The sequence below is a fragment of the Odocoileus virginianus genome, chromosome 15, assembly GCF_023699985.2.
Source record: "Odocoileus virginianus isolate 20LAN1187 ecotype Illinois chromosome 15, Ovbor_1.2, whole genome shotgun sequence".
NCBI lineage: Eukaryota > Metazoa > Chordata > Mammalia > Artiodactyla > Cervidae > Odocoileus > Odocoileus virginianus.
Genome location: NC_069688.1, coordinates 65054475 through 65076547, shown reverse-complemented (window position 1 = coordinate 65076547; position 22073 = coordinate 65054475). Strand labels below are relative to the sequence as shown.

The 22073-nt window shown below is 39.4% G+C and overlaps 1 protein-coding gene across 3 annotated transcripts; it reads right to left on the bottom strand.

Annotated features, from left to right (window-relative positions):
* Positions 1 to 414: 414 nt before the first annotated feature.
* On the bottom strand, positions 415 to 20231 carry ZFAND1 (zinc finger AN1-type containing 1). 3 transcript variants are annotated; one of them, XM_070477462.1, is made up of 9 exons: positions 20125 to 20231; positions 16936 to 16978; positions 15975 to 16014; positions 13053 to 13180; positions 12876 to 12967; positions 11645 to 11766; positions 10795 to 10889; positions 855 to 1010; positions 673 to 761 (listed from the first exon to the last, which is right to left on the bottom strand). In XM_070477462.1, the coding sequence occupies exons 1-8, from the start codon at positions 20177 to 20179 to the stop codon at positions 893 to 895; spliced, it is 693 nt and encodes a 230-aa protein (XP_070333563.1). In that variant the 5' UTR covers positions 20180 to 20231; the 3' UTR covers positions 673 to 761; positions 855 to 892. The 3 variants fall into 3 exon arrangements, with proteins under 3 accessions (XP_020727721.1, XP_070333563.1, XP_070333565.1); XM_070477464.1 differs by lacking the exon at positions 673 to 761 and adding an exon at positions 7915 to 7987 and having other exon boundaries at positions 923 to 1010; XM_020872062.2 differs by lacking the exon at positions 10795 to 10889 and having other exon boundaries at positions 415 to 761; positions 20125 to 20230.
* Between the last annotated feature and the right edge of the window lie 1842 nt (positions 20232 to 22073).

The window sequence follows — 22073 nt, the reverse complement described above, 5'->3', positions numbered from 1 at the left end:
TAAGTTAAATAAGCAGGGTGACAATATACAGCCTTGATGTACTCCTTTTCCTATTTGGAACCAGTCTGTTGCTCCATGTCCAGTTCTAACTGTTGCTTCCTGACCTGTATACAGGTTTCTCAAGAGGCAGGTCAGGTGGTCTGGTATTCCCATCTCTTTCAGAATTTTCCACAGTTTATTGTGATCCACATAGTCAAAGGCTTTGGCATAGTCAATAAGAATGGTAATGTCCCCCAAAAGGGTCAAAGCTTCATCTTAGATTCTGGAGTAAAGATAACATAGAGCAGAGTCACGGCCCATCAAAGCTGACATTAACCAAATGAGAAATACACCTTTGTTGTTGTAATTACAGCATAAACTAATAAAAGTTAATTAGGTACAAGAATTTGTTAATAACTGGATGTCAGTTAATGGTTACACTTGAAAACACAAAAATTCAAATTCAATTTAATAGAAGACTAATAATGTAAATTATGACATAATAGAATTCAAAAGGAACTTAAAAAATATATATATATAGTATTTGTAGTAAAAGAAGTTGACTTAATGTTGAATTTTCTTCTTGATTTCTGGCTTGAGTCCCTGCATGGTTATTCCAAGTAAGAATCAACATTTTTTAAAAACTGGTCTTCATCACTCAGATATTCCAAGATAATATTTCCACCATTGTACAAAGGACAATCCTCCTTAGCAATCCAGGTTTCCAAAATATGATCCAAGGGTAAGGCCTCTCCTGAGACACTGTGACATAACCTCAATTTCTGTTAAGACAGAAATACGTCATAAGGCAGTAAATAAACATGCTTTATAGAGCATTCTAAAGCTTTCAGGGACAAGTTATACCCTGTTGTTACCTTAGCTGTTAGTCTGTTGTTGTCATTTTTAAGGCTAGCTAAAGAAGCTGCGAAGTCTGTGGCCTTTCCGACACTCCATCCTCGGCAAAAGAACATGGCTTTCCTCTTCTCTTTGCTCCCCTTAGGTAAGAAAACCTGAAAGTAAATTCTTTCCATCTGTAAAGATAAAAAGTTAAAATACAGGTTATATACATTAGGTAGACATCTGGTTTTCTCTGATGACATCTCTTCCTTGTTTCTCCTGGCCAGAGAAGCATTATCCTCTAGTGACACAACTTTGGGAAGACAATCATAGAATCCCAGCATCCATCTAAATGCATGGACAGAGAACCTAAGTCCCTAGTCTGGATGATCTGTGCAAAAATAGGCATGTGACCTAAATTAGGCTAATCATTTCCTGGGATTTTGCATTCAAAACCTGGGGGTAGGGAGGAGCAACAATTTTTTCAGAGGTTTTTTAAAAAAAGTCTTGCTAAATTAAATCCAAAGGTTTCTGCAGTTATCCCCTATGCCTCTCAGCCACTCCTGAACCAATGTGGAAAAGTTTCTTCAAAGGAAAAACAGTGAATCTAACACAGAGAAAGAGAGAAGTCAAGAAAACAGATGGCTTCTCTCAACAGCATTTGAGTCCTGGAATTCAGTCATCCTGTGAGACCAGATCAATGCATTACTTCCCATTATACGAGAAAAGAAATGGCTAGTGAGTTTCAGTCAAGTTTCTGTCTCTTATAACTGAAAAATTCCTGATACCTATACATTTCTGTTCACCTGGAAGACCTCAGTACACACTTAGAGACTGCAGGGCCTTTGAGAAAAAAAGAAACGTGAAAAATCAGAAAAGTATCATGTCAACAAAAGAGAAAAACTCAAATTCAGAGATGGTTCCTCTAGTATTCTATACCCTATATGCCTCTTACATATTGTATTTTCTTGCAAAATTACAAATGTAAGAAACAAGAATAGAAGCAAGGGTATTTAGCTTCTGAGCTACCCTTCTTTTCTAAAATCACTTAAAAAAAGTACTGGCTTTATAGACCAATTCCTGCTACAATAAATATTTTGGCATAACTGGAAGGTCTCTCAGTTATAGGGAGAGATCACAATTATTTTAAGAAATAATAGATTCAACACAATTTCCATCTCAGCACTAAGAAATTTAGATTTGTTAAAGACCAGTGGAATGCGTTATTACAGATAACAGGAAAAGAAGAAATTATGGGAAATTCAAACTTTGGGACAACTCTGTAACCTCACAGTTCTTGCTCCAGTAACATGGCAATAAAAGCATACATATGAAAAGAGAAATTTTAAAAGATATACCCTCACCTAAAAGTAAAAAAATAACTATGCCTGAGTATCTAAAATGAAACAGAAATGCAGAGTGACGCAGGCAGGCTGAGCCATAGGCCCCAGGGCTCAGAAGAGGCGGGTTAACGAGAAAAAGCAGGGCCACAGGGTGAGCGGCCCCTGCCTCTGGCCAACTGCCTGGAGGCAGCGGCCAGTGTGGGCTGGGCCCTCCAGCAGAGGAGGCTTAGGAAGTCACTGAGGCTGGCCGACTGAGGCTGCTGCTCACAAAGCCGACGCTCAGGGAGGCACAAGAGCACAGATACAACCTCCTCAGGGAACAGAGCCAAAGCCTCCAGCTCAGTAACGGATCTGTAGGAGGCCGAAAATCTCTGCAGGGCAGAAGCAGAAACTATCAGTCTCAGACCTGGGTTTGGAACAGAGGGCGTGGGTAGGTGGGCCTGTGGAAGAAAAGGTGAGACCTGGGGAGAGGTGAGTGAGACAGGAGAGACACAGAAAGAAACTGCTCCTCAACGCGAACATGCTGAAGCTTGAAGCTGAAACTTCGAAACAAATCAAAGCTTAGTTTATTATGGGTAGGAGAAACTAAACTTGAAAAAGACATTTTAAAGAGTTATTTAGGATATCTGTGGGTGCTCAGTCACTCAGTTGTGTCTCTTTGTGACCCCACGGACTGTAGCCCGCTGAGCTCCTCTGTCCATGGGATTCTCCAGGCAAGAATATTGGAGTGGGTTGTCATTTCTTCCTCCAGGGAAGCTTCCTGACCCAGGGATCGAGCTGGCATTTCTTGTGTTCCCTGAATTGGCAAACAGATTCTTTCACCACTGAGCTACCCGGGGAGCCCCTATTTAGGACGAACAATGAGAAAAATGAAAGAATATTCATAAAAACAGAACAAACAGTTATAGAACCGAAACAGGCAGAAACGAAACATGAAAAGCTATGAAGAACCAATTAGAAATAAAAAAACTTAAAAATACAGTTTCTGAAATAAGAAACCCAAACAATAAATTTCTATAATATTCAATAAAAAGGTTTAATTGATTGAAAGATGGATTTGAGGCTGTCATCTAGAAGGCAACACAAACAGACATAAAGATAGAAATTATACATCCCCAAAACATGTCCAATAAGAATTTCAGAAAAGAAGAAACAGAAGCAATGTTCAGAAAGAAAACAACAATAATTTTCTAAGGGTAAGGGATCAACAGCTAAAATGCACCTCAAGGTCAAGCTGTGTAATTAAAACAAATCCATACCTAGAAACCTTGCACTGAAACGTAAAATATCAAAGACAAAAATCTTAAGTTACAAAACAAGGTATAGATTACCCATAAAGCAACAAGAGTAAGATCTACAGCACATACTTCCCAAACAATAAACAAAAGAGGCCAATGAACAGTTGATTAGAAGAGCTGAGAAAGGCAAATAGACAATCCAGCTCAAGTGAGGGAAAATAAGGGCAGTTTCAGACACAAAAGATGGAAAGAGTTTGCCACAGAGACCCCTGACGGATGAACTACAAAAGAATGTGCTTGAGCCAAAATAAAAACGAGTCTTAAGAAAAAAAGAAACTCAAAAAATATATTGGCAAATTTAAAAAGCAACTGACTTAAAAGCAATCATGTGCATAAACGAAGTCAACGAGATGGGAGATACTCAACCTCAGGAAACATGTCCCACTCCTGGTCTCATTCAAGAGGAGACGGTCTCAAGTAACTTCAGATTCTGAGAGAAGAGTTGGTATTTAATTATATATGTCAAAAATCTTAAATATAAGCACATGCCTCTTATCACCATTATTACAAAACATTATATTGGAGATTATATATAATATAGTACAAGAAAATGAACTAATTATTGAAAGGTGAAAACTAAAGCTGTTTGTCAATGGGATGTAATTGTATACCTAGGAAATCAAAGGCAAAAACAAAACAACTTCTAAAATAAATACAAGAATTTGATGCTGTGATTGAATACAATGAATATATAGAAATCAAGCCCTTTTTTCCTATGTTAACAGTAAGTTCTGGAAACAGGTACAGGGAAATATTCTGTTCACCAAAGAAAGAAACTCCGTAAGACAACTGGAGATGTTGGTACGCGTGTGCGCTCAGTAGCTTTAGTCGCGTCCGACTCTCTGAGACCCTACGGGTTACCGGTAGCCCGCCAAGCTCTTCTGCCCATGGGAGTCTCTAGACAAGAGTACTGGAGAGAGTCGCCCCTCTTCCAGGGGAACTTCCAAACTCACATTTCCTGCGTTGCAGGTGGATTCAACAAGGAATAAGACTTAGATGAAGAAAAATATATAAAATGTTACAGAAGGCAATAAAATATCTAAATAAAAGAGAAGACATAAAGTTCATAGACAGGAAGATAATGTTATAAAAATGTCATTTCTCTCAAAATTAATATATATAATGTAAAGCAAATTCAGAGAAACCCTCAGGAATGATCCTCAGTCAGGACTTGTTAATAGATGCTGCTGGGAAATTGAGTTTACTTTACCTAACTTTGCAGAAATCACTTGATAATACAAAGGAGGTTTTATATCAATTACTTAGACCTGGTGGGTAAGGAGGGAGCCAGAATCCCCAGCACAAAGAGGACGAGGCCAACAGGGTAAGAAATCCTCCTGAGAATGCAATCAGGCTTCTGTAGGCACTGTTATTCACAGCCTACATCCTTGTGGGAAACAGTGACAGATATAAGAAACTACGTTCTAAGATCAAGCTGTGTTCTTTTTTGCTTTTCATAATGTTTTTTCTCCGTTTCTCTATTTTTGCTTTTAAAGAGCCTACGTCCCTCAACAGTATCTGCTGGAGTCTGTCACTGACAACCTTATCCCATCATGACAACCACAGAGATCCCAAGATGGATTAAAAAAAAGTGTATATAATAATCGTAAGGTCCAAATGGATGAACAAACCAAAAGAGAAAAGAACTGCTAACACAAAATATGGGAAAATATGAGTGAGACTTACATGATCATATGTTAGAACACTCTATAAACTTATTACATGAAGTCAACTTGGTATTAACATATGAGGAAAAAACAGATAAGGAATTAGAATAGGAAATCCAAAAACAAACCTAGTAAAAAATAAATCTTGAATTTAACATGAAGGTGATATTTGGTATTTCAACTTAATAGGACAAAAATGATTTATTTAATAATTAGTGGGTAAAACTAAACAACTGGAAGAAAATATCCTTAGCTCATATAATATGTTAAAGTCAAATTCCAGACCTATTAAAGACAGATGAAAAAAAAAAAACCTAAAACCCTAAGAAAACCAAACCAGAAATGAAAGAAAAGACAGACCCTAGAAAAATTTAGAGCATGATATGTCAATAAGGTACATAAGCAAAATCAAGATTATTTGATAGGTTTTGAAAAAAAAGTTTCCAAAGCAGACTGATTATAGAAAGGATCAATATCTATTCTATTCCAAGAATTTCCACAGTTGATGAAGCAAAATAAAAGTGAAATAAAAATAACAATGTAAAAGAAAAATGATCACAGGATGGGCAATTCAGGGAAGAGCATTCACACACGGCCAATGAACATAATAAACAGATACTTAAACTGAACAATACTTTGGCTACTGAACGCAAGGACACAAAGAGCTGACTTATTAGAAAAGACCCTGATGCTGGGAAAGATTGAGGGCAGGAGGAGAAGGGGACGACAGAGGATGAGATGGTTGGATGGCATCACCGACTCAATGGACATGAGTTTCAGCAAGCTCTGGGAGACAGTGAAGGACAGGGAGGCCTGGTGTGCTGCAGTCCATGTGGTCACAGAGAGTCGGACTCGATTTAGCTCCTGAACTAAACATTGTTCAGCAACCTGAACAATGGTCAAGGAAACCCAAAATACAACAATTAGAAGATATCTTTTCACAGCCATTAGACTGGAATACATTTAAAAAGATTATATAAACAGTTACTGGACACCACGGGAGAGAAGAGGTATGCTCATGTATGATGACAAGAGGCAGTGTACTAAACAGGGCAGGATGGCAGGGTCTGACCAGGTGAGTGATCTTAACAACACTTCAGATTACTCATCTGTGAAATGAGGATAATAATGTATCACGGGATAGTCCTGAGTATTAAGTGAGATAAAAAACCCAGAGCCGCAAGACAATGCTTGGCATGATATAATCAGTCAATAAAAGTTCACTATCATAATTACTGATGGTAGAAATGTAATTGTTGCAAATTCTTTGTAAAGCAGGTTGACAACATCTATAAAGATTTAAAATAGACATACCCTTGGACACAGCAAACATACTCCAGGGAATCTATCTCACAGACACAGGAAATCAGAAATAGGAAACTAGTCACCAAAACTGGAAACAAAGAGAATGTTCATTAACAGGAAAAAGGCGATGAAACTCACGATCCCTTGGATTGTCCATCTTTTGAAGAAAATGATTTAGAACCATACTAGTTCCCTTGGAGGAAATGCTGTCAGAAACTTATACAGGAATATATAGAGCTGAGAGAATATATTATCTATCTGAAACCTGCTTTATTTTTATTTATAGGCTTTATGACTATCTGAAAATTGTAGTATACATTAAATAATCATCTCATCCTATTGGAATATAAACTCTATATGGGCAGGGACTTTGTTTTAACAATTTACTGTCATATCCTCAGGGCCTGATTTATAGCAGGTATTCAAAAAAAGTGTTGACTAAATGCATGCCCTTTTAATGAAATAGTGATCCTAAAGCACTCTTTATATCTTTGCATACATATACCAGTAGATACTTTCATTTATGTAAAATTAGACACTTATATTAATATATACATGGGTGTGGATATATAAAAATAACTTATGTCAATACATACATATATGTATAAACACACACAAACAATGATGCAGGGGGAAAAGTTCTATCTACAGACCTGCATGCTCTGTGATAAAGTATTAAGTGTGCTGAGAACATGGTTTCTGAGCCAGCCTGCCTGATTCAATTCGCAGTTTTTCACTTACTAGCTGTGTTACTGCCAAGTTACTTAACATTTTTGTGCCTCAATTACATCATCTATCAGACAGAGATAATAGTACATATTTCACAAACTGCCGCAAGGATTAAATGTGTTAAAAGAGAGCCTGGAACAAAGTAAGTGCTACAGAAATTTCTGCTATTATGTTTTAAGTCATAAAAGAACTGCACAGTAATGGGAATGACAGTACTGGACACTCTAGAGCAGGCCCCCTCAGTTACGTCACTGCAGACACCTCACACTGGACGATGCTTCCCTGTGGGTGCTGCCCTGTGCCCTGCGGGACACTGAGCGGCACGAGAGCATCCCCATGCCCGGGGTGACACCAAACTGTCTGCAGACACAGTCACGCGTCCCCAAGGGGCACGACCACCCTCGGCTGAGAACCACTGCTTCAGTGGGATGAACGTGGACGCAGGAGGGTGTGTTGGGCTTTTTCCCCTTATATAGTTTTTACATTACCCTTGTTAAAAGTATGCAGTATTTCTATAACTTAAAAATAAGGAATGCTTCAAAAAAGAAACATTAAAAAAATTATTAAAAGAAGTTTATAATCAATGGTTTCTAGACCAGCAGAATAGAAGAGAATATAGAAAATTCAATCAATACAAAAGATGACTGGAAAGAAAGAAATAGTAACAGCAAAAGGATGATCAGAAAAAAAACATAAGATAGAACAAATATATTGAAATGCTTGTGATCATAATAAATATAAATGGGTTCAACTCACCTATGAAAGAGAGATATTATCAGATTGGATTAAAAAAACAAAGTCCAGCTACATACAGCTTATAAGAAACACCCTAAAAATAAAACAATACAGAAAAGTTGAATACAAAGGAATACACACATAGTAGTAACTATTCACCAAAAGAAAGGCAGTGAAACATCATCATAAATCAAAATAGATTTAAGGCAAAAAATTCATACTGAAGACATAATGATGAAAAAACTAAATGTACCTGATAATATAGAACTCAGCAAAACTATTAGAATTATAGGAAAAAAAATGTGAGAGATTTTATTGAATACCATCTGTTTCAGAACCTGATAGATCAAGCTGGCCAAAAATTAGTAAGCACACACACACATATACATATGGACAAACAGAATGACTGCATATTAAATAACGAATAGGGCAAAATGTAAGTAATTGGAACATCTGGGTAACCAGTATGAAAAAACTCTTTGTACTAGTCTAGAACTTTTCTGTGTTAGAAATTGTATTAAAGTTGCATGCATGTGGGCTAAGTCACTCAGTCACGTCCAACTCTTTGTGACCCCATAGACTGTAGCCCACTAGGCTCCTCTGTCCATGGAATTTCCCAGGCAAGAATACTGGAGTGGGTTGCCACACTCTCCTTCAGGGGATCTTCCTGACCCAGGGATCGAACCCACATCTCTTATGTCTCCTACAGTGGCAGGTGGAGTCTTTACCACTAGTGCCACAAAGGAAACCCAAAATAAAGTCACCTCCGCTAGAAAAAAACACCCAAATAAGTAGGATGAAAGAGTAAGCTCACCATTCAGTGTGAGAAGTTAGAAAAACAACATCAGAGACAATCTAAACAAAGCAGAAAAAGGAAACAATAATATAACAACAAAATCAGTAAAGCAGAAAGCAAAGAAACAATAGAGAAGTCAAGAAAACCAAAACATGATTCTTTGAAAAAACTAAAATGCCAATTAAAGAAGTAAACACAAACCTCTAGCAAGTCCGTTCAAGGGGAAATCAAAGTACAATTGAAAAATATTAAGAATGACTAGTGAAAGACACAACAGAGATTTGGGAACATAACAATAAGCTGAAAAATCTGTATTAAACAGAAATTTTTAAGAAAAATGTTATTTCCCAACATATATTTCAGAAGACATAGATTATCCAAATAAACCAAAGAACTACTTAACACATTAATTAGTATTCAAAATTCTCCCCCTACAAAAGGCAACAAATCTGAAGGTTTTAACAACTATTACCAAACCTTCAAGGACAATATGTATCTATTTCAAAGAACAGAAAAGGGAAAGCTACTCAACTAATTTTTTTTGCTACTAATGTCAGGACAAAACAGTAAGTAATATATTAGTGAACAGTTTAGCAATACATTTTAAAAAAATTAAATACCAGAGTCAAGTGGTTTATCTAAGAATATGTGGGTGATTCACAACAGAAGATGATCAATGTAATTTATTACATTAATAAGGAAAAAAACCACTATATAATCATCTTACTAGATGGAGGAAAAAATTATAGCAATATTTAATACCCATTCCTGATATAAATTCCTAGGGACAGAAAAATATTGTTAACCCATGGAAGGCTACTATCAAAAAATCTATAGCAAATGTAATATTTAGTGATGAAACTTTAGAATTATTTGAACTGAAGTCAGAAACAAGATGGAGACCCCTGCTATCACTTACATTATCTAACATTGTTGTGGAGGTTTCAACCAATACAGTAACACAAAGAATAATGAGGAGGAGGAAGAGTAATAGAGAAGAAAATTTGAAAATAAAAACAAATACCACACAAAATTATCATTTGCAGAAGATGTGACTGCATGGAAAACTAGACAGGAAAAAATATGGGAACTATTAGAGTTTATTTGCTAGATAGAAAGACATTATACAACAACCAGCAATAACCAAATTAGGAAAATGTTAATTTAAAAAAGTTACCATTTATAATGGCAGCAAAAATTATAAGAGCCAAAGAAAAAACTTAAGACCCCTACATGTGTATGGTAGGCATTATAGAATGTTATTTAAAGACATAAATACAGACCTAAATAAGTTGGGATAGACTATGGAGATAAAAAGGAAGAATGAAATTTTAAAGATGTCCACTGTCTTACTTAAAATTGAGCACAATTTCTATCAAAATCACCATTTCACAGAACAAGATGAAGTGATCCTAAAATTTTTACAAAAGAATAAATGGCCAAGAATAGACACAGTTGGAAGTCAAGAATGAGGTGGACAGCCTTGTCCTAGTTACTACTGTAAAAGCTACTACGATTAACACAGAACGATATTGATGCAGAGAGACAGACCAAAGGAACAGAACTGAGAGCCCCAGACCAGTCCCACATATGCAGAACAATCTGGTGTGTAACAGAAGCGACATTACAAGGATGAACTCTTCACTTTCTTATGTTGTGACAATCAGTAACCCGCTGGGTGAGAGGGGGAGGAATAAATCTCTACCTCTACTTACTTACAATTAAGTTCCAGATGGAATAAAAAGCTCAACAAAAAAATGCAATAAAACTTTTAAAGGAAAATGTAAGTAAAAAACTCATTTTAAGAATTACAATCCTAAAGAAATCATTAATAGATATGAATGCATTAAAATTTAAAAAGTCTGGATCACTAAAAAGATCAAAACCAAAGTAAACACAAGCTATAGACTGAGAGAAGATACGTGTAACATATTTAATCAAGAAAAGATCAGAACTTAGAATATACAGACTCTTATAAACCTTTTTAAAAGTTCCAAACAACCTAGCAGACGATATGCATGCACAAAGGATGTGAACAAATAATTCAGAAGAGAAAGTCAAAGAGCCAATAAACGTATGCAGGGTAGCTAAGCCTCACTAATCACCGGGAAAGTCGACTGTAAACCTCGGTGATGCACCGTTTCAATCTGTCAGACTGGTGATAATGAAGAACGCCCAACACTGGCAGGAAACTCAGACGCTGCAAGGAGACAAATCAGTACAATTACTGACAACAAAATACGGACGATATCTAATAAAGCCAAAGATGAGCAAACTCCATTCTCCAGTTTTCTATTTCTAGGTATGTTCCCTGGAATAGCATGTTTCATTTTAATGGTCTCAATCCTGCAGGGGCTATAAAGTCAACAGTCTTTAAATAGAATAAAAAATATCAGAGTAGATACACATCCTTATAAGGCTAGATCTCACTTACTGGAGCTGTGTTAAGGTGTGTATGTGGGTATATAGGTACTGGGTGGTTACAGAAAATACAGGTGATAATATGGGGTTTGAAAGAAACTGCCTTAGAGAAATGTTCCCCTGTGTACACAGGGTGCTCACTGTTGAACTGTTTATAACAACAAACAACTTGGAAAAGAAATCTGAATCGTGTTCACCAAGAGAATAGATAAGCTGTGGAATATACATACTATAGAAAAATGTGAGCTATCAGAATGAATGCAAGAGACTGAACATATCAGCACGGATATATGTTTAAACAAATGATACTAAGGGTAAGAGAAAAAAGCTGAAGAAGGATACATGTGGCTTTCCGCCATTTCTATAACGTAAAAGAAACTCGTAAGACTATTATTTACGCAGGCTTATACCTTGTAATATTTGAAATGATACATATCGAGTTCAGGTTTTGTTGTTACTAATGAAAGGGAAGCATACAAAGGGGGCTCCAACTGTATCTGGAACTTTTTTGTTTCCTAAATATCTAAAACCAACCTGTGGCAATGACTTATCTCCAGCAGCATGCATCTTTAATTTCATCAGTGCTACCTTTGCAGCTGTTTCACTATTTTTTGCACCTTTCCGTCGTTTACTTGCTGTCTCTCCTGTCTTGGAATCTAAGAAGCAAGCATAAGGATATAAGCAAATAGGAACTTGCACATTTTTCAAAGTTTTATTATTACTAACTGTGGCCTTGAAACGTACATAAATTACATATACTAGAGATATATGGAGACCACATTCATTTTTTAGATATATTTACAAGAACAATGGAGCATTACCACTGAGTGGATGTAAGTGAGCCACACATTAAAATACTTAAGTTATATGTGCTTTCCAACTTAAATCTATTTAATCCAAAGCAATCACTAGCACTTCTGCAGAGAGGTGTTGCAGAAGATTTTTACTTAATTAATAGAATTTAATTTAAATCACTATTCTTAATATAAAATGAAAATTCAGTTGAGTATGTTGGCAGTGAGACTGGTCAACGTCACAGATATTCTTTCCACATACGTTCAGATTATCAGCAGCATTCACAGGACAGCTGACTAGGCTTAAACTTCGGTCTTTTTTTTTGGTCTTTTTTTTTAAAAGGAATCTTTCTCTCTCATTTTTTTAAAGTTTTTTTTTTTAATCATTTTACCTTTTATTTTTTAATTTAAATTTTACTTATTTATTTTTGGCTGTGCTGAGTTTTCACTGCTGCACGCGGGCTTTCTCTCGTCGTGGCGACTGAGGCTCCTCCCTAGGTGCGGTGTTCAGGCTTCTCTTGAGGAACATGGACTCCAGGGCACACGGCCTTAGCTGCCCCACAGCACGTGGGGTCTTCTCGCATCAGGGATTAAACCCGTGTCCCCTGCATTGGCAGGTGGATTCTTAATCACTGGACCACCAGTAAAATCCTAACTTTAGTCTTGAAGAATGTAAACCACTACTTAAGCCTCATGAATGTAATTTCTAGCCAAGATGGTTAACCAGCTGATACAAGTGGTCCAGCAAAAGAGAATACCTGCCAGATATTTCTATGGAATTTCCAAATCCCCATTTGCTAGGTAAGACTTGTGAAAAACACTGTCACAAGAATGTCCTCAACATCTACAGCAAGTTATAACCATCGGGGCGGCTGACACCTCCCATGACTGGCAAGCTGACACAAGCAGGGCTCGGGACTCACGAGTACACAGCAGTGAGCAGACATCAGACACGCTGTCCAGATACTTGCCAATAACATCTTTGACGAGTTTCTGAGAGGCAGCCATACGAGGCCTAGGGATTTCCAGTTTTTCACAGTTGTGATCTGACTGATGACGGTGTCTGCGAGCAACAAAAGAGTGACAATGGTTCATGTGCTTGCATGTGACTTAAACAGATACACAGTTTGAACAGTCATAGGGGTCACCTCAGGCAGAAGTTCTTCTCACAGTAAGGACACATGATGGGCACAAGCTCTCTCTCAGCACACTCCCTGAAAGAGCATGGGTGAGATGTATGGGTGTCTGACTTCGTTCTCTTGTTGAGGACAGTCACCTGAAAAGGGAGAAGGGGGGCATGGCATCATATTTCACATTAAAAGCAAATCAACAAATCTATTCTAGATATCCAGAGCATTTTTGCTTCAACTTATAAAAGCAACCCACACAATCTTGCATAGATTATAATAATTGTGTGCAGAATGATTACTGTGCTGACTGCTCTACATTTTCAAAATTTCCCTACTGTAGTGTGTTTATCTTCTAAGTCAGGTTAAAATGACTACTCTGTCATTTTCCCTAAGTTTAGTCTTCTACTTTGTAACATACTACACAAGGTACCAATAATAGCTCAGTTGGTGAAGAGTCCTCCTGCAATGCAGGAAACCCCAGTTGGATTCCTGGGTCGGGAAGATCCCCTGGAGAAGGGAAAGGCTACCCACTCCAGTATTCTTGGGCTTCCCTGTGGCTCAGCTGGTAAAGAATCTGCCTGCAATGTGGGAGACCTGGGTTTGATCCCTGGGTTGGAAAGATCCCCTGGAGAAGGGAAAGGCTACCCACTCCAGTATCCTGGCCTGGAGAATTCTATGGACTGTATATAGACCACGGGGTCGCAGAGTCAGACATGACTAGAGTGACTTTCACAGACGAGGAAATCAGCCCATCACTCCTCAAATGACAAGTCATATCCACTTTCCACACTGATTTTAGAGGCTTAAATATATGTAAAAGAACACTTAAAATTATATTTTTCCATGATACAGTTAAAAACAGTTTTCACAATGATACAATACTCTTTGTGTGTATGCTCAGCTGGTTCCAGTCTTTGCAACCTCAGGGACTGTGGATTGCCAGGCTCCTGTCCAATGGACTTCCTGGGCAAGATTACTGAAGTAAATTGCCATTTCCTTCTCCAGAGAATCTTCCTAACCCAGGGATAGAACCCACACCTCTTACATCTTCTGCATTGTCAGGCAGATTCTTTGCCACTAGTGCCACCTACTGTATTACTAGCAAATATTATACCAGAGGAAAAAGATTTTATGAAATTAAAAAAAAAAAAATCCGATCACTTAGGCTATTTTGAGTACTAAGTAACCAGATTTCTAGAATTAAATGAACTCAGTTGACCCTTGAACAACTCAGGACTTAGGGTACAAACTCTCTACACTGTTAAAAATCCAAGTCTGTCTTCACAGGTAGCTTTCCAAATCTGCAGTTCTGTGTCTGCAGGTTCAATGCTTTGTGCAGCACATATTTAGAGAATAAAAAAGATCCACGTTTGAGGGGACACACACAGTTCAAACCTGTATCACTCAAGGGTCAATGGTAATTGCTTGAAATCCATGAACAAAGGGTATCCTCTATAAAAATAGAGTTACATCTCATTGGAATTAATTTCTTAACCATTTTTCCAAATTTGTTTCAATGGTCTAAAGGTAGAAGATTTTTATTTCACTATTTAATTAAGATCTAACTGAGAGACATTCTATGAGACATTCATAGAAAGCAAATCATATCACAAGAAAAAAGAAAGCACAGAGATTTATAAGCTACATGAGAAATACTGTTTACTATATGACTCTGAGTATTTCTCTCCAGTTAATCCTGAATAATACCAATATGTTAATTAATTTTTATTTCCCTCAAATCACCAAAACTTCAGAGGGCCAGATTTTGACTGAAGCTCATTTAATCTTAATTTTTATAATTGAGAGAACAGAGGTAAAAATTCTTGGCAAAGTGTCTGGTAAATGGTGGGAAGGAATAAATATTAATTGCAAAATGGGAGGCAAATGCTTCTTTCCAAATGGAGTGAATTCAGTTTAACTTCCTGCTGATCTCTGACCCAAAGGAGGTGGAGCAACTTCTCTGATTACAAATTCAAGAAAATTAATTAGGCTCAGCTTTTTCTTTATTTCCTAGGAGGCCTAACCTGGTGCAACACTGCTGTGACAGGTGGCAAACCCACTGAATTCTGGATTTTCTTTGAAGATCTTTTTGGCTCTACATTAAGCTTCATCATTCAACTTATTCTTTACCAGTCACAAAGATGGTATTTTGGCTTTTATCTAACAGGTCTTTTTAATATCTTGATGTGGGCAGAATTATGGTAGGGACTTTGATGGACTACAAGTTTGCTCCTGATGATCTAAGGCTGATGGAGTCAGCACAATTTATTACCACAGAATCCTAACCCCAGGCACCAGTGAAAACGAACACAACAGTGAAGCAAACTGGAGGCAGCATATGATGAGGATGTCAATTCCATTACATAGTTATAAATACAGAGCCTGAAGCTAAAAGTGGGCTACCCACACAGAACGGCAGTATAAAGAAAATTATAAGAATAAAAATTTATAAATACCAAGTAGACGAGTTTATTTTTAAAGCAAATTGAGAAAAAATATAAAGTAACAGTCTCTTATAAATCAATTTAGTATGCCAAATTTTAATCTGCAGTACCCTGGTACTAAATTAAATCAAGACTTCCCTGGTAATACAGTGGACAGCAGTTCGTCTGCCAGTGCAGGGGACATGTGTTCGATCCTTGGTCCAGAAAGATCCCACCTGCCATGGAGCAACTGAAGCTCGTGGGCCACAGCTACTGGCCTGCACGTTCTGCGGCCCAGGAGTCACAGTTACTGAAGCCCACAAGCCCGAGTCTGAACGCCGCACCCACTGAATCCCGGTGCCTAGAGCCCACACTCTGCAATTGGAGAGGAAGCCCCGTTCTCTGCAACTAGAGAAGGCCGTGAGCAGCAACGAAGACACAGCACAACCAAGATAAATAGATACACAGAATCAAATTCTGAAATACAAACACATTTCACTAGGAGATACTAACATACCTCAGGACAGCTATGGGACTCTCTGCTCCTGTGTTCAAGGCTTAAATAACAACAAAGAAAAGTATTTATTTAAATGTAATCAAATAATGTACTTAAAGATAACTGCAGAAATTTGAGCTATTTAATGGTTAGATCCTTAAGATTAATTACACTCACACCACATTAACAACTCTGCATATAAGAATAAGCTGAAAAGACAAATAAAAGACAGAGCACCTGTAGTCTCAAAAGTTTTAAAACCCAACTACTGTTCAAATTCAATGTGAGTACAAATTATTCACCTCTCAATTTCCTTTTTACTTTGTTTTAAGGTGCGTGAAAATACAGACTCTTTTGATTCCTTTTATTTCTCAAAAATAACCAATAATAATATGTCAAAGGAGTATTCTAGTTCTGAATGACTTAAAAATATGTACTATTTTTATTTCTTTCTAATAAGTCTTTCTGAACTACTATCTGAAAAGAACTTATTCTTTCAGTGCTCTATTAAATAAATTAAATGCCTGATACTTGAAAGTTTAATTGAAATTACATCCAAAATTCTTATTTGTTCCCAGGTTTTACATTGCATGTAATGTACGCACAAAGTACCCGATTTAAGAAATATATAGGATGGGCTCTTTTCATTCTATTAATAAAAATAAAAACTAATAATCATAATTGGATTTTAAAAATCATATTCTTTATATTATGGATATATTCTCTCCTTGTGATTAATATACATAACTTTTACATAAAAGTCACACACATAACTATAGAAAGTTTAAAGACTAGCCACATATATGCATAAGTAACCAGAGCCTATGACTAATCTATTTTTTTCTCAGGTGATTATTCTAGTGAATATCAAATATCAATGGCTAAAGTACAAACTATTTTAAATCATTCTGCTTTTTAGAAATAAATCTCATATTGTAAACAATAAAATTACTGCCAAATCCTGCATACAACCTTAACTTACCAAAATACTCCTGAACATCCATCACATACAAAGGGAAGAAAATCTAAAATAAAGGGAAAATGTTATATGTTCTGGTCAGTAACTGATTTTGATTTAGGTTTTTTAAGTAAAAAAAAAATCAAGTACTGAACTGTGGCTACAGGAGGATCTTCCTTTTGAACAATATCCTAGTGCAGCAAGTAGTGGTTAAACAAAAGCCATCACAACCTCAAGTACTCTGGGAGTAACCAGATCATCAGGAGATAAATATCACTTGCAGTGACAAACTAAATCAGAAAAAAAGAAGTCCTGGGAGTGTTTTCCCCAGGTTTACCAGATGCTGCTTCTGAGGACCATATATCACAAAAATTCTGCATTTGAAGTGACAATCTTGGATTTCAATTTTGATTGCACTGCCTACTAATCCAGCAATGCTAGGCAAGTTACTTAAAGGTAGAGCTTTGGGTTTTACATATATATATATATATATATAAAACAGAATATGTAAAACACACACAGAATATATATATATATTTCTTGATACAGTATATGGTATAGTGCATGTATATGTATACAAAATCAAAAATATATTATTAGGTAATATAGATAAAAATAGGATATAAGTACATTGTGTTTGTGTGCATCTGTGTGTGTATGTATATCTATGTGTGTCCATATCTGTGTTATATGCCACACTTACTTCATAGGGTAATTGTAAAAACTAAATGAGATGTGTAAAAGATAAGAATAGTAAGATAAAAGCTGTAATTAACAAGAATAATCACAACAATTCACTTGTTTTGAATATACTCAAACTCTGAGAAAAATCCTGGGGTGACTAGGTAGGGACATGTTCAAAGATATTCCAGAAATTAAACAGACGGATTGATCGTGTAAAATTTAGTCCTGAACTGTTCCTTTCCTTGTTGTTAAGGAACAACTAAGTCAGGACTAAGCAACAATTAAGTCAGGAAGTGAATTTTTGAAAAGCACATTAAAGTATCTGTTTTTAGATGTGGCAATTGACCACAAATCACTGAATGTAATCATTTACTCATTCTCCAATCTGTTTTCAATGTACCTCATAATAAATTACAGTACACACACAAGTGAGGCTGGATATATCTAATCACACTGCCTTTACAAAATGAAAACAGGAAGTACTGCACTTAAGAGAAAGCCACTATTACTCTAAAAGATCTCATCCTACAGGGTATCCTAACCCAAAGAAAAAAGAGGTCCTATTTTAACCCAGGGCTTCCCTGTAGGTGTTAGTGGTAAAGAGCCTGCCTGCTAATGCAGGAGATGTAAAAGACGCAAGTTCAATCCCTGGGTCGGGAAGATCCCCTGGAGGAGGGCATGGCAACCCACTCCAGTATTCTTGCCTGGAGAATCCCATGGGCTGAGGAAGCTGGAGGGCTACTGTCCACAGGGTCACACAGAGTCAGACGTCAGAAGCAGAGAGAAGTGACTTAACACACATGCACAGTGACCCAAAGGGACCCTTGGCGACTTGCTGCTTGTGGGGCCAGAGGACTCTAACATAGTTCTTCCCTCACCTGAGAAGTGAGCTTAATGCATTGTCACTATTGTCCTGAAAGCATGATACTGTAAGCATCTGCTCCATACCAAGTATGTAGATATACATTTGTCAAAGAGAAGAAAAGTGAAATATACATCACTCTGCAAAACCTGTTTGTCTCTTTAAAATGGGGAAAATGTACATGCTCGATACTTTTAGAGACTTTGGTGACCAACTAAGTATTAGACACAAACTAAGAGGACCCAGGGGTAAGAGTTAAGATTAAGGTAATTTCCTAACACTTAAAACCATTCTTCTATTCATCCAGAAGCTAAATGAAATTTAGTACACTCACAATATCCTCTAAATCTTAATTCCTCTCCACTAGAGTCTGCGAGAAATCTGAACTCCAAAAGAGCCAGACCCTGGCTTCATTTCAGTGCTTACACTTTAATAGACACCTGAAGTTGGAAAAGATTAACTATGTAACAGATGGTAGACATCATGGACTTGATAATCAGGTATACCAGAATGACACAATTTACGGTCAAAACCCAATCGGCTAAGCTTCCCTATGAGTCTGCAAGGAAACATCGGTCCTTGCCTGCTGAAGGATGGCGGAGGACGACAGTCAGTGGTGAAAGCTACAAATCGGAGTTTTGCAAGTAACAAGAACCTCGTAGGGATTGTGCCCTTTAGCCCATCGTCCACGACAGGTCATCATTGACCAACTGGGACCACTCCCACGAATTCTGAGCTAGACCCCAGAGCCCTTCTCAACAGTGACAGGTCCCTGCTACCAAAGACTGAAGCTGCAATGGGAGAGAAAACTTGTTTGGCCCCGGGATGTGTAACAGCAAGAGCCAGATATGACAGCACCCATTTGGAGTGCAAGCCAGGTACCAGAGACCGATGGCATTCTGCGTGGCTCTCGGCTTCAGGACTTGCCTGCTGCAGTTCCTAAGGCCTGTGCCACACGCTCACTGGCCGTGAGCGTGGCCTCCGCGTGTCACAAGGTCTCTCGGTTCAGCAGAGACAGAACATCACCTGACTAAAGCTCTAAGACGCAGCGAACTACCCTGAGAGATTTTCTGTGGAAATGGCCATATCTTAGACCCTTACGTGGGCCAGAAGCAAAGCAGGTGCTCAATAAGTGTTTACTGAGTCAGAGACAGAACCAAAGAAGACAGAGCTGAGAGAGCAGAGACGCTCCCAAGGCCAGGCTCGGGGCCTTCTCACTGGAAGTCCGTCCCCAGAGCAGCCAACAAAAACGAGGCTCAAAGATGACCCAGCCCATCCTTCCCTGACAGACAACGGAAGCGCTGCGGACGAGGATCCAGGGCGCCGCGGCGGGCCGGGGGACTCTCCCGGTTCCCACACCGAAACGCGCTCCATCCCGGGCTCGTCAGACAGCGGCGGGCGTGCGCGGCTCCTCGGCGAGGCGGCCTCGGAAACCGGAGCGGGCGCTGCCGGCTGCGCTTCCAGGAGCGCGCAGGGCCCTCAGGAGGACTAGCAGCTCCCAGGCTCCAGGGCCCCCAGAAGGGCTCCGACCCGGCCAGCTGAGGGGCCCGCGGGACACGCCCTGCCCCTCCTCAGCCTCCGCCCCGCGCCGTCGCCCTCACGCCCCGCCGCCCCGGAGGCAGAGCGCGGCAAGGACCCCCGAGGCTGGGGCTGGGGCGCCGCATCACCTAGCCGCCGGCAGCGTTCCACCTGGCAGTGCCGCCCGACGTTCAGCTCCGCCATCTCCGCGCGCGCGAGAGGTGGGCCGAGAAGCGGGGCGGCGGGGCGAGGGGCGGGCCGAGGGAGTGAGGCGCCGCGCCCGCTGGGAATGGGCGGGGCGGGGCGGGGGCATGAGGTGGGGCGTGAAAATGGGCGTGGCGATGGGGAACTGGTGCAGAGGGGGCTGGGCCAGAGGGCGCGCGGCGCCCACTGGGAACGGGCGGGGAGCGGGCGGGGCCTGCAGGTGGGGCGGGGGCGGGGCAAGGCGGCGCGCGGCGGCCGCTGGGAGCGGGCGGGGAGGGGGCAGGGCCTACCGTGCCGAGAGGGAAGGGCCGGTCCGGGCGTCCGGAGCCAGAGGAAGGGTTGTTGACTTGTTGGGCGTCTCTGTGGGTGGAAGTCCTGTCGCCCAGTCCTTAGAAAAAAATACAGTTTTCTGGGAGATTGCGTGCTTGTGTGCCCTCTGGGTTTATCTTCCTTCTGCGAAATTGGAGTTGCGGAAGGCTTCCTCAGGAGTGTGTGTGTGTGGTTCAATTCCTGACTCATTCTACACCAGTGTTACTTGATGATATAAGTACTCCTTGCAAGAGAATCAGGGTTTTTTAAATGTAGACGTTTGTTTGTTTAACGTTCTGGCAGGCAAAAAGTCTCTAGTTCTTGAAGTCCTGAGGGGCCGCCTAGGGCCACTCAGTTGCCAGAGCACAGACTCATTTAACACACATCCTAAAGAAAGCTTGTGGTCATTCCATGGGGAGGTAGGAAGCTTCATGTGTTGATGAGTCACTCCAAATGTACTGAGAAAAGACAGGCTCTTCTAGGTGGGGTTAAATGGATGCCATGCCACTGACATGACGCCACACGACTCAGAGAGGATGAATGACAAAGCTGTGCTAAGGACAAGAACTGTAAAAGTATCCAATGCGTCATATATAACTTTGAATATTTCCCAACAAATATTCATTGAGGAAGGGGGAGTGTGGATTGGGAAACAGGTATCCTTACTTCAAGATTTGCTCTTCAAAAATCTGTTTAAAATTTTCATCTCAGGCTTGTTTGGGTCTGGAGAAAAACTAGATTTTAGAGCTGGAAGTATCAGAAGATATCTAGCTATCCCAGCTTTTTTTTGAAGATAGATAAGCAGGTTCAGAGAAATTCTTTTTGTGTGTGAATTTTTTTAAAATTTTAATTGGAGGCTAATTACTTTACAATATTCTGGTGGTTTTTGCCATACATTCGCATGAGTCAGCCATGGGTGTACACGTGTTCCCCATCTTGAATCCCCCACCCTCCTCCCTCCCCATCCCATCCCTCAGGGTCGTCCCAGTGCACCAGCCCTAAGCACCCTGTCTCATGCATCTCAGGTTCAGAGAAATTAAATGATTTGCTCAAGTTAGTGGAAGAGTTTGGACTAAAATCCAAGTGTCAACAGCTTCCGGTATTTTGAAGAACCAGTGGCTTGGAGGAGACTGGTGATTTAGTCACTAAGTTGTGTCTGGCTCTTTCGACCCCATTAACTGTAACCTACCAGGTTCCTCTGTCCACGGTATTTCCCAGGCAAAAAGATTGGAGTGGGTTGCCGTTTCTTTCTCCAGGGGATCTTCCCGATACGGGAATCAAAGCCCCATCTCCTGCATTGCAGGCGAATTCTTCACCCACTGAGCCACAGGGAATCCCAGCTTGGGGGAAGTGATAAATTGGGAGACTGAGATGACATGCTCATTACTATATATAAAGGAGATAACTAGTCAGAACCTACTGAACAGCACAGGGAACTTTACTCAATACTCTTTAATGGCCTATATGGGAAAAGAACCTAAAAAAAGAGTGGATATATGTACAACTGATTCACTTTGCTGTATTCAGTTCAGGTCAGTCTCTGTCATGGCTGACTCTTTGTGACCCCATGAACCACAGCACGCCA